The following is a 12,393-nucleotide window of genomic DNA, read 5'->3' as shown; positions in this document are numbered from 1 at the left end:
GGAGGTTTAGCACTATTGATTGTAATGATACTGGCCTGTTGTAAAATATTGTATGTGTACAATTCTAAAATATCCTGTCTTGAGTAAATAATGTGTAAAATAACAAGGTTAAAAATATATTTGTCTTTGCTACAAAAACATTGAACATCTCCACCATTATTGTTTTGAAAAAAAAAAAAAAGAGGATTTAGCACAGGGGTGTCCAAACTCGGTCCTGGAGGGCCGATGTCCTGCAGAGTTTAGATCCAACCCCAATTAAACACAACTGAAGCAGCTAATCAAGCTCTTACTAGGCATACTAGAAACTTACAGGCAGGTGTTTTGGAGCTGGTTGGAGCTAAACTCTGCAGGACACCGGCCCTCCAGGACCGAGTTTGGGCACCCTTGATTTAACATGTTCTGACCTTTTATGATAACTTGCTCCAATAGCGGGGTATGTTGTCACATTGGGAACATGCCATTAAAGAAATAGGGAATGCTTTATCAGTGAAACAGTCATCTGGTCTGAATCAGGAGAGAAATATGCACAGATCAAGCAGCTATTACAAACAAAACAGTCCAAAATAGTCTAAACAAATATGTTGGTGGTTGTTGATGTGAGATGAAAGCAGGGAATGGACTTTTTCCACTGGAGGAAGCGTTATTATATGAATTATGGACTCGTATTTTGACCAGAAACAATGGCTTAAAGTTAAAATGCCTTGATGGATTTGTTTCTTACAAACACACAGCTTTTGGCTTCTCAAGACATTAACTGATGGACTGGAGTGGTGTGGATTATTGTGATGTTTTTATCAGCTGTTTGGACTCTCATTCTGACGGCACCCATTCACTGCAGAGGATCCATTGCTGAGACACTGATGCAATGCTACATTTCTCCAGATCTGATGAAGAAACAAACTCATCCTAATCTTGGATGACCTGAGGGTGAGTACAGTTTCAGCAAATTGTCATTTTTGTGTGAACTATTCCTTTAGATAGCATATTATATCCTGTTTAATGGCATTTTTGGTTAAATTTAACAGTAATTATACAACATAAAATTCATGAAATTATAGCATATCAAACCATTGTTTTGGCCTACAGACAATGCAATTAATAATTGACCTTTCTGCTAAAATCATTGGTAAACCTTTGTATTCCGGAGTGGATTTTATTGTGTTCATTTGTTTACCTAAGAGCTATATTGGGATTTTTGATAGATAGATGATAGATAGATAGACAGACAGACAGACAGACAGACAGACAGACAGACAGACAGACAGACCGATAGATAGATAGATAGATAGATAGACAGACAGACAGACAGACAGATAGGTAGACAGATAGACAGACAGACAGACAGACATACAGGTAGACAGATAGACAGATAGATAGACAGACAGACAGATAGATAGGTAGACAGATAGATAGACAGATAGATAGACAGACAGACAGACAGATAGACAGACAGACAGACAGATAGGTAGATAGATAGGTAGACAGATAGACAGACAGATAGATAGATAGATAGACAGACAGACAGACAGACGAACAGACAGACAGACAGATAGATAAATAGACAGACAGACTGACAGACAGACAGATAGGTAGACAGATAGATAGATAGACAGACAGACAGACAGATAGGTAGACAGATAGACAGACAGACAGACAGGTAGACAGGTAGACAGATAGACAGATAGATAGACAGACAGACAGACAGACAGATAGATAGATAGATAGATAGATAGATAGATAGATAGATATTTTCAGTAAAACTTTTGACCTTGTTATGGGGCCACAGTCCTTCAGACAGCTCCGCAATACACATGCAAAATATATATGAAAACAATCAAATATATGAAGAAATATATATGTTATATCAGCCCTCACAGAATCATATAGCTTGCTGTTTGCTTTTGTTGGGTAAGGTTTGAAAGCTGGTTGGGTTTAGCGTGGGCTTAATGTTCAGCATATTGTTTATTCTTTTTAGATGTTTGCATATGAATATGGGAGCAGATTTTCCGCTGTAATCCATTTTGTGGTAAACGCCCCCTCAGTCAGACTTTTAAGAGAAATACTTGGCGAAAATGTGAGATTAAGAAGATTAGCTGGTTTGAATTTAGTGTCCTGTTGAAAAGACCAATAGCCAAAACCAGTCTAAACTAACTCGTGCTTTTCTCAGTAATGTAAAGGGGCGAAAACGAGAGGGTATAGCCTAAATTACGACATTGAGTGAGTATGAGAAATTTAGAGAGATTTATGACTATCCGTATTGTGTGGTAAACATCACAGGAAGCTGCTGGAGTGGTTTTGCCCTTTTAATGGTCGTTAATCCCACGCGCAGTTGGCGGGCACATTAATCCCGTGCGAAACCCAAAGCCACTTTGGCTAAAAAGCCCCATCCGGTAAAGAAATACTTCTTAATAGAAGTGAAGCGCTCTTCCAGATCGAGTAGAAGCTTTAGCAACATCATGCTGGCTTGAAATAGACTCCGGAAAATAAAGTTTGCTGGTGAGTAACTTAAAATTGTGTTGTGATCACTATATAGCATATATGTTCTCACATTAAGAAATTGCTTTCAGAAATAACTACCAATACAATTAATATTAAAATAAATTAATTGACTTTTTCCTTTTTGTTTACTAAATATTTATTTAAAGTTTCTTAAAAATTTTTTTTTTTAAATACATTTTTAAATTAATAATATAATATCTTCTGTATTTCAACTGTTACATTACTGGAATCCCATTGGTCTTCTTTCACTCTCTTTTCTTAGCTCATGAGAAAATCTAATTTTCATTTTAAAGGGCTAGTTTACAGTAAAATTTCAATTCTGTTATGATTTACTCACCTTTATGTCTTTCCAAACGTGTAAAGAATAACAGTGCACTGAACGGTAAAACTATTTGCGCTACAAACAAGTGTGTTTATGGTTATGATAATAAATTAAAATAATATAACAACAAATACCAAATTGTAAAATCAAGCAGCATAGCGTACTTTTTTATTTTTTGACCTTGTTGAATACACTCTCAGAAAAAAAGGTACAAAAGCTGTCACTGGGGCAGTACCTTTTCAAAAGGCGCACTTTTTGTACCTTTTAGGAACTAATATGTACACTTTAGGTACTTATATGTACCTTTAAGGCACTAACATGGACTGTTTATTTTTGGGTTCAGTCATTTTCATTCACGTTACCTCCTTATACATTCACACTGGTGTTAATTTAGCCTGTATCTGATCTTAAATCCACTGAATTAAATAAACATAATCCCTTAGATTTTGAAAAGCGGCAATTTATATTTCATTCCCGAATAGTTAAGTGCCACAAGGTGGTGGTCTTCTGCTGGTTTGTGTCTGTTTGAGGTGGGGTACCGCAGGGATAGGTTTGGGGCCCCTCACATTTTAAAAACATATGCGATCTTGCTCCTTGATGGGGTTCCGAAACAAAAATAAATAATTTAAAATATTGTCATTCATAAGCAGGCACCCCATTACCTGCGTTAGAGCCTCATCCATTCATTCACAACAGCAGAAAAGCATGTTTCGTAAACGGCCCCATGGTCGTTTGTCTCACGTTGAACCATTCAGTGATAAAATAATCACTGTAAATAATCAGCACTAGACGTGAGGAGGAGAAGCGCAGGCTTGCAGGTGCCGCGGCCGGTTGGATGCAGCCAGTCTCGGGGTTCACGGGTGGGAGGGGTTGAGTCGCGGACTGGGATGTGTGTGCCTGATCACGCTTCGGCAGTGTTAGTGCGTGCCAAGAAGACGAGACGACACTACAGCTGTGGCTCTCCAGTGCCCCGCCGTTTACCGGGCTACCGACCCCAAATCTCCGACGATACACCTGTGGGAAGTAGGCTACGCGCCATACGTGACCTTAGTGGATTGCGTCGCGGGGCAGGTAAGAAGGACCGTCTCCAGAACATCACCACAGACACTGCGCGCGAGTTTGGATCTGTGGAAGCGATGATGTTCTGGAAAGAGGAACGCGCGCTCTCTTTCTGTGTTTGGCTCTCTGTAGATTATCCACCGACTGCGAGCATATCGGTTGCATGGGTACCAGTAGGACTTACTGGGAATGTATCATGTGCAATTTCATAAGAATTGCACGTATGACTTAGTAAGAATGTTATATTTGCAATGTTAAATACGCAGTGTCTTAACAAGACTGAGGAGATACAGTAGGTTGTTTATGAGATGCATTTGAGCACATGGAGTTCTTTGGCCACTGCGGTGTGATGCGTTTCAGCACCGCGGACAGCGCAAAGCTCCCGTTCTCTCGGTGATCAACGGCAAGGTCGTTCACTCTCATCCGTCCCGTTCGATCTTTGAGTGGAGCTCTCTGCCCTATCAGCCTGACATTTGCATTCATTTGAATGAAGTGTGCATTAAATGCCAGCATGATTTCAATGCGAATGCCTGATATTGGCGAGGTTTTTGTGGGATTGCAGTTTGTTTCCCCTCCTATTGTTTCTTTCATGCCGGAGGCAGAAGGATGGTTCAGTGTGATGCATTAGTTATATTCCCTTCCATTCAGCTCTTGCCATAATCTTTTATTCGAAAGCGAGGCAGCTTTTTCATCGTCTCTCTAATGGACCCCACATTTTAACAAGGACCCAGGATCCAATCTGCGGTTTGGCAGATGAAACCGGCCCTTGAATGCAGCTGAATGAGGGAATTCATTTATGCTGGTCTTTATTTATACAGATGCCATTGCTGTGAGACTAAAATGAGTTGCTTGTGAAAACCACGCAGTGCAAGTCCATTCATTCTGTAAATGCTCTCCTGTTTTTATTCTGAAAAATTGTCACCTCATTTTTGGTCTGCACTTGGAATGAATGGATCTGACAGCCAAAATAAGTGTTTTTTTTATTCATGTCGAGGGCATGAAAGCTTTCTCAGCTATGTAGAAATGCTGGCTTTTTCGTTGCACTTTAAAAAACATCATGGCACACTGAAACCTCTACATCAGAGATTTTTACCTTCATTATATTCCAGAATGGTTTTGTAGTGTTCATTTGAGGGCTGTCAAATCGATTAATTGCAATTAATCGCATCCAAAATAAAAGTTTGTGTTTGCATAATATATGTGTGTATATTTATGTATAAATACACACATACAGTACATGTATATATCAAAGAAATATTTACATATTTATTTGTGATTTATATTATATATAAATATAAATATGTATTGCATATGCTTCTTAAATATACGTATGTATGTGTGTGTGTTTATATTTACATAAACACAGTACACACACATATATTATGTAAACACAAACTTTTATTTTTAATGCGATTTATCATGATTAATCTATTTGATAGCCCTAGTTCATTTGTTTACAGAGGTATACTGGAATTTTAGTCTGGAAATGGAACTCTACATGCATTCTGAAAGTTCCATTATTTCAACTCATTAAAGTAATTTAACTAATTTCAACTTCATTTGAAAGTTTATACGAGACTAAACTTAATTTAAGCTGATGCGAGTTGGTGTAGAAACAATTTTCACTGTTATCAATTTTCAAAAATTTGATGATTCTACAGGAAAGCTGTTTAAAACATAGAAGTGTGATAGAAATTGGTGTAAGATTTACTTTTACCCAGAAATTGCTAGTAAATTACAAAGATGATTTGTAAATAAAGTTGTAAATTGAGTTGTAAATAAAACAAAACTTAAATTAAAGTATGATTTACAAGAAAATGTTCAGTCTTTCTACTACAACATTTCTGAGTAAAAGTAAATCCCACACTAACTTTATCACACTTTTATGTTTTAAAAACAGCTTTCCTGTAGAATGATGTCATTAAACAATAGTGTAGAAACAATTTTCACTCAGAAATTGCTAGTAAATTTTACAAATAATAAAAAATGTAAATTAATTTATTTTCTCATTTAAAAAACTGCAAATATATTGAATTAAGTGTGAAATTTTGAAGCAGAAAGACTGGAATAATATTTTCTTGTAAAATGTGCTATAATAATAAAAAAAAATGTTCATTGTACATTTCCCATGTCTGTTTGTGTGTATATAATAACATTGCTGTGTCCATCTCCTCTCATTCAAGGTTATGAGGCCCCTCATCTCATGCCGTACCCAGCTCCAAGTTGCCACGGCAACGACCCAGCATCCTTCTCAGGGTCGTCATAGAAGCTTTCGGACAAATGACAGCACAGTTCAAAGCCGCATGATTCCAGATTCCCCTTTTTGTGCAGTCAGAAATAGCAAGTTCAGAGAAGGAGCGAAGCAACTGGACTGAACTTCTTCACTGTGATCGCGTCTTTGGCCCGAACAGGAACAAAGACACGCCCTCTAATTTACTCCGATATGGTCAGCCTGTATCTCTTCACAGTGTTGCTATGGCGACTGGCGTCCCTGGCGACGGTGGCCCAGTCCAACGAGCGGCGCGTCGTGGCCCACATTCCCGGTGACATCATCATCGGCGCCCTCTTTTCCGTCCACCACCAGCCGCCGGCCGACAAAGTGCACGAGCGCAAATGCGGGGCAGTTCGAGAGCAGTACGGCATCCAGCGTGTGGAGGCCATGATGCACACGCTGGACCGAATCAACGCCGACCCCAAAATCCTCTCCAACGTCACGCTGGGCTGCGAGATCCGAGACTCCTGCTGGCATTCCTCCGTCGCTCTGGAGCAAAGCATCGAGTTCATACGGGACTCGTTGGTCGCCGCCGACGAAAGCGAGGAGGCTGGGGGCGGGACCAGGTGCGCGGATCCGGGAGCCACGCCCATGAAGGGCAAGAAGCCAATCGTAGGGCTGATCGGTCCGGGTTCGAGTTCTGTGGCCATTCAAGTGCAGAATTTACTGCAGCTGTTTAATATCCCGCAGATCGCATACTCCGCCACCAGTATGGACCTCAGCGACAAATCACTCTTCAAATACTTCATGAGGGTTGTGCCGTCGGATGCCCAGCAGGCCAGAGCCATGGTGGACATAGTGAAGAGATACAACTGGACCTACGTTTCTGCAATCCACACTGAGGGTGAGTGATTAATTTACATAGTCAACATCCAGATGTGAGTCAGTAAGTGGATTCAGACTGAAGTTTGTGAGTCATTTTGACCAATTCATTACAAGAATCACATCATAAGAGTCTTTTGTTTGTGAATTGGATTCAGTGACTAATTCATTAGACTAATTCAACATGTCAGTCTTTTTGTCAATTCATTGCAATGATTAGATCATAAGAGTCATTCTTTTTTTTACCAATTCATTACAGGAATCTGATCAAAAGAGTCATTTGTTTGTGATTGTGAATTGCATTCAGTAATTAATTGGACTGTTTTAACTTGTCTTTTTGAATGATTCATTGCAAAAATCAGTCTTTGGTTTGTGAATTGGATTCAGTGACTAATTCATTAGTTTCAATTTGTGAGACTTTTTGACCAATTTATTACAGGATTCAAATCACAAGAGTCATTTGTTTGACTGATTCAACTTGTGTCTCTCCGACCAATTCATTACAGAAAACACATCATAAAATTCATCCAATTGTGAAATGGATTCAGCAATTTGATATTTATGATTCTTTTTGACCAATTTGTTATAGGAACTGGATCATAAGAGTCATTACTTTGTAAATTGTATTAAGCAAGTAATTAATTATACTGAATCAACTTGTGATTCTTTTTAACCAATTCATTACAGGAATCAGATCATAAGAGTCATTTTTTTTGTGAAGTGGATTCAGCAAGAAATGTATTAGACTGATTCAACTTTTGAGTTTTTTATGATCCGATTCTTGTTATGACCTTTTTTAAAGAGTCATTTGTTTATGAATTGGACTGTTCGTTTTCCATGTATGCTGAAAAGGCATGTAATAGTGGTCTATTGTTTGTGTATTTTATCACAGTAGTGATGTTAACATTCCATTTAAACTGCAAACTCATAGCTAAAATATCACTTGTTTTGCCATGCTACTTTATATGCTGCATCAGTGCAGTGCCGCCCACACACACACACACACACGACAGCGATGAGGCGTGATGTGCATGGTGTCTGTTACAGAAGTGTCACATGTGTTCTGTCATTGTGGACTCTTTTAGTGTCAGATGGGAATTGTGCGTTAAGATGTTTGCGAAGTGTGTGTGTGTGTGTGTGTGTGTGTGGACATCTGTAAAGAGCAAAAGCAAAAGAAAAACATCAGAGTGTGACTAAAAGTTTAGTCACATGACATTTACAGCTCAGGTGATTGGCTTGAGAGCAAATATTGCACTAGTCGAGCAGCTACCACTGAGATGAATGGGATAGTTTTCTGATTTTAGATGATTGCCATCATGTATTTCATTTCAAATGGTTTTTGTTTCAATGAGTCTTAGGTTTTTGTTTACTTTGCATTACAATTTTTTAAAGCAACATTTTCCATCTTAGTTTTAGTTGTAGTCATAGCTCTGCTCTTCAGATGCTCCAGGCTTACGACTCTGTTCTTACACCTTAATATGTTTCTTTTCCTCTGAGGTCTCACACACACACACACACACACACACACACACACACACACACACACACACACACACACACACATACACACACATGTCTGGTTTGCTATCCTTGTGGGGACTCTCCATAGGCGTAATGCTTTTTCTACTGTACAGACCGTATTTTCTATTGCCCTACACCAACCCTAAACCTAAACCTACCCCTTACAGCAGGGGTGGGGAACGTTGATCCTGGAGGGCCGGTGTCCCTGCAGAGTTTAGCTCCAACCCTAATCAAAGACACCTGAACCAGCTAATCAAGGTCTCCAGGATGCAGTTAGGTATTTTTTTAGGGTTTTTCAGGGTTGGAACTAAACTTTGCAGGAGAATGGCCCTCCAGGATCAACGTTCCCCACCCCTGCCTCACAGGAAACTTTCTGCATTTTTAGATTTTCAAAAAACTTAATTCTGTGTGATTTATTAGCTTGTTTACCTGTGGGGACCTCAATTTAGGTCCCCACCGTGACACAAGTCCCCATGAGTCTGTGGGTATTCAGGTTTAAGTCCCCACCAGAATAGAAAAACAGGTACACTTACACACACACATACACACACACACACACACACACACACTCACACACACACACACATACATATGATGTACTTCCTTCCCCCCACTCCACTCGCTCTCCTTTCATCCCACTGTATTCCACGGCTCCAGAAACACCCACCCCCCACTCCATGTCTGATCTCTGAGACTCAAGATACACATATACACACACACACACACACACACACACACACACACACACACACACACACACACACACACACACACACACACACATACATATGATGTACTTCCTTCCCCCCACTCCACTCGCTCTCCTTTCATCCCACTGTATTCCACGGCTCCAGAAACACCCACCCCCCACTCCATGTCTGATCTCTGAGACTCAAGAGTGTGTTTGTGTGTGTATGTGGTTCAGAGTTGTAAGCACTTTTACTGACTGGTCCCCAAAGCTGAGGACCTGGAATGTGTCCCAGACTTAATTAAGATGGCAGACAGTGTAAAACTGAACTGGTAAACACACACACACACACACAGCAATGGACAAGAAGATCTTCACCCCGACATACCTGTTAATGAATGGACAAATAAAATATAACAAAGATTCACAGACTGAAAAAATATTCATTATTTGTGTTAATTATCCCTCAGTTTGTTCCAAACCTGTGTAACTTTCATTTTTCAGTGCAACAAAAAAACAACAACAAGTCAGTTAAAAAAAATGTTCACAGTGTGAATGAATGGTGACTAGGGACTGTAAATCTCCCAAAAATTACACCATTAAAAAACACCAAAAATTGGTCCATATGAACCATGCAACATATTCCAAGTTGTCTAAAGTCATACAGTATTTTAGTGTATGAAACAGACTGAACAGCTCTCAGTAGCTGATAGCTTTCAAATCTAATTTTTGTCATTTGAATAGGCACATATTAAAATTTGACACGTTTGATCTGTTACAGGATGCCAATGACATTTGGCATCACTAACATCAGACATAGTTATGGCCATCTCTTCTGCAAAGCATGCTGGGAAAGCACACACAGTAGTCATGGTAAATGAAGCCATTGTGTTCATAATCATCATTCAGTACAGAATGTGTGTGTGTTTGTAATTGTGTGTGTGTGTGTGTGTGTGTGTGTCAGAATCTGGTGGAGTGTAACCTTCACTTAAGATCTCAAGGACTTCAGCTCTCTTCCCACGCTTGCATCCGTCTCTCTCTCTGTCTGCGCATCTCATACGTCTCTCTCGTCTCCGCTCAGGAATAAGCAGCTGTGGAGAGAGCGATTGAAGGATGGAAGTGAGATTAGTTTAACTAAATTGGGTGGAATTTAAAAGCAGAAAAAAGTGGCATGAGGCGAGTGCTGGAAGAGAGTCGGAGATGGGGGCAGGTGAGTGAGAGACGGCCGTAACGGAGAGAAAGCCAAATAGCACGATTAGGAGAAGAACATTGGAGAAGAGCAGAAAGAGAAATAGAATAAATTCAGCTTGAGGAGATCTAAGGAGCTCATCACACATGCTTAGTCTTAAAATGATAGTGTACTCAAAAATGTTCGTAGTGGAATTTTGAAAGGTTCTCCAATGATGTCATGGTTCTAAATGGAACTTTTGTTTTTAAAGAGATAGTTCAGCCAAAAAAAACTCACCCTTGTGTCATTCCTTTCTACTGTGGAACACAGAATGGGCTCTAATTTTGTTGTTTTGTTTCTGTTCTACAGAAGAAAGCCACAGGTTTGGAATAATTTGAAGGAGAGTAAATAATGACGGAATATTCCTTTTTGGGTAAATTATCACTAAAACAAATGTTTAATTTTGAACCATAACATCATAAAGTGCTGTAGTGGTGATATTTTTGTAGGCCAACCCATAAATGATCATCAATCTGGATCCCTCGACAAAAACCCAGTAGGATTTTTCCATTGTCTTTTGGATTATTGCAGAGAATTAGCTCTGTGACTAACAAAAGTTGATTCTTACACATTTCGTTCATCGTTATAATGTTCATGAATTTTGATAATGTTCATGAATTTTGAAGTCTAGGCTATAAATTAACTACACCACGATTGCATGACTTCAACATTCCCATCATTAAGCTTCAACATCTCTTTCAGTCTTTAAAACATTTTCCTTTAAAAGTTTGAGTCATAATAGTTTGCAAGAGCGCAATTATAAACTGTAAAAGCAACTTGTGAGCAGATGAGTTTACTAGTTTGTTTCTTCATCAGATTTGTAGAAATGTAGCATTGCATCACTTGCTCACCAATGGATCCTCTGCAGTGAATGGGTGCCGTCAGAATGAGAGTCCAAACAGCTGATAAACACAATGGGTCCTATCATACACCCGGTGCAATGCGATGCCAAGCGCAAGTGATTTTTGCCAGTTTCAGCCTAACGCAGTTATCATTTTCACATCCTGCACCATGTTGTTTAAACAGCAAATGCATTTGCGCCCATTTGTGCGGCCATGGGCGTGCTGGTCTGAAAATGAGGTGTGTTCAGGTGCATTGTTGGCACATGGCTATTGACGGGTGAACACTCTGCTTATTACACACACAGGGACGTGCAGCAGCACACAAACATGCCAAATATTCAAAATGAAAGGATTACAATGTCAAAGATTATTATTGTGCCTTGTAGATGGTCCTCTTGCGCTTTTTAACCTTGCGCACGAGCAGAACCTTTCCTCTCTGGAGAAACGTTTAGTCTTTGCTCTTGCAAATTCTGCCATGTAAAACAGCGAATCCGCCATGGCGCGAGTACAACTGGCTTTTAAAGGGAATGGGAGATGAGACTCTGATTGGTTTATTGCACGTTATGCCCAAAACTCACCCATGACTCATTAAGAGAATAGGTACAACCCTTTTTGACCATGTGCCTGGTACACTGACCTTTTTCCCGTGGTTAAACTATCAAAAATGTATTCGGACACGTCCTAAGTGTACTTGCGCTCTGCGCTTTAGACCATGCGCTTAGATCGTTAAAATACGGCCCAATAATCCACAAGTAATCCACACCACTCCAGTCCATCAATTAAATGTCTTGTGAAGCCAAACATTGCGTGTTTGTAAGAAACGAATCAATCAAGGTGTTTTAACTTTACACCATTGCTTCCAGCTAAAATATGAGTCCTCTATCCATAGTATTGCTTTCTACAGTGAAAAAGTCATCTCGTCTGAATCAGGGGAGGAATCTGCACAGATCAAGCACTGTTTACAAACCAAAAAAGCTCTAAACAAATGTGTGTGTAAATTATGATTCAAGAGGACAACAGGTGATGGACTTTTTCACTGAAGGAAGCGTTATTATGGGTTGTGGACTCCTAGATTTGGTTCTTACAAGCACGCACCTTTTGTCTTCCCCAGATGTGACCTGATGGACTGGAGTGGTGTGA

General features: G+C 39.7%; 1 protein-coding gene across 1 annotated transcript in view; it reads left to right on the top strand.

Moving 5' to 3' along the window:
* Positions 1–3,761: 3,761 nt before the first annotated feature.
* The window catches only part of grm5b (glutamate receptor, metabotropic 5b), a 57,319-nt gene continuing 48,687 nt past the window's right edge, over positions 3,762–12,393 (top strand). Inside the window, exons 1-2 of the mRNA XM_016242506.1 lie at positions 3,762–3,892; positions 6,064–6,996. Of these exons, the coding sequence (XP_016097992.1) occupies positions 6,324–6,996 (673 nt within the window). The 5' untranslated portion in view covers positions 3,762–3,892; positions 6,064–6,323. The remainder of the gene's footprint in view (positions 3,893–6,063; positions 6,997–12,393) is intronic.

This window comes from Sinocyclocheilus grahami, unplaced genomic scaffold, assembly GCF_001515645.1.
Source record: "Sinocyclocheilus grahami isolate Dianchi unplaced genomic scaffold, SAMN03320097.WGS_v1.1 scaffold661.1, whole genome shotgun sequence".
Taxonomy (NCBI): Eukaryota; Metazoa; Chordata; class Actinopteri; order Cypriniformes; family Cyprinidae; genus Sinocyclocheilus; species Sinocyclocheilus grahami.
Note: the sequence above shows the minus strand (reverse complement) of the source record. Positions and strands in the feature narration are given on the sequence as shown.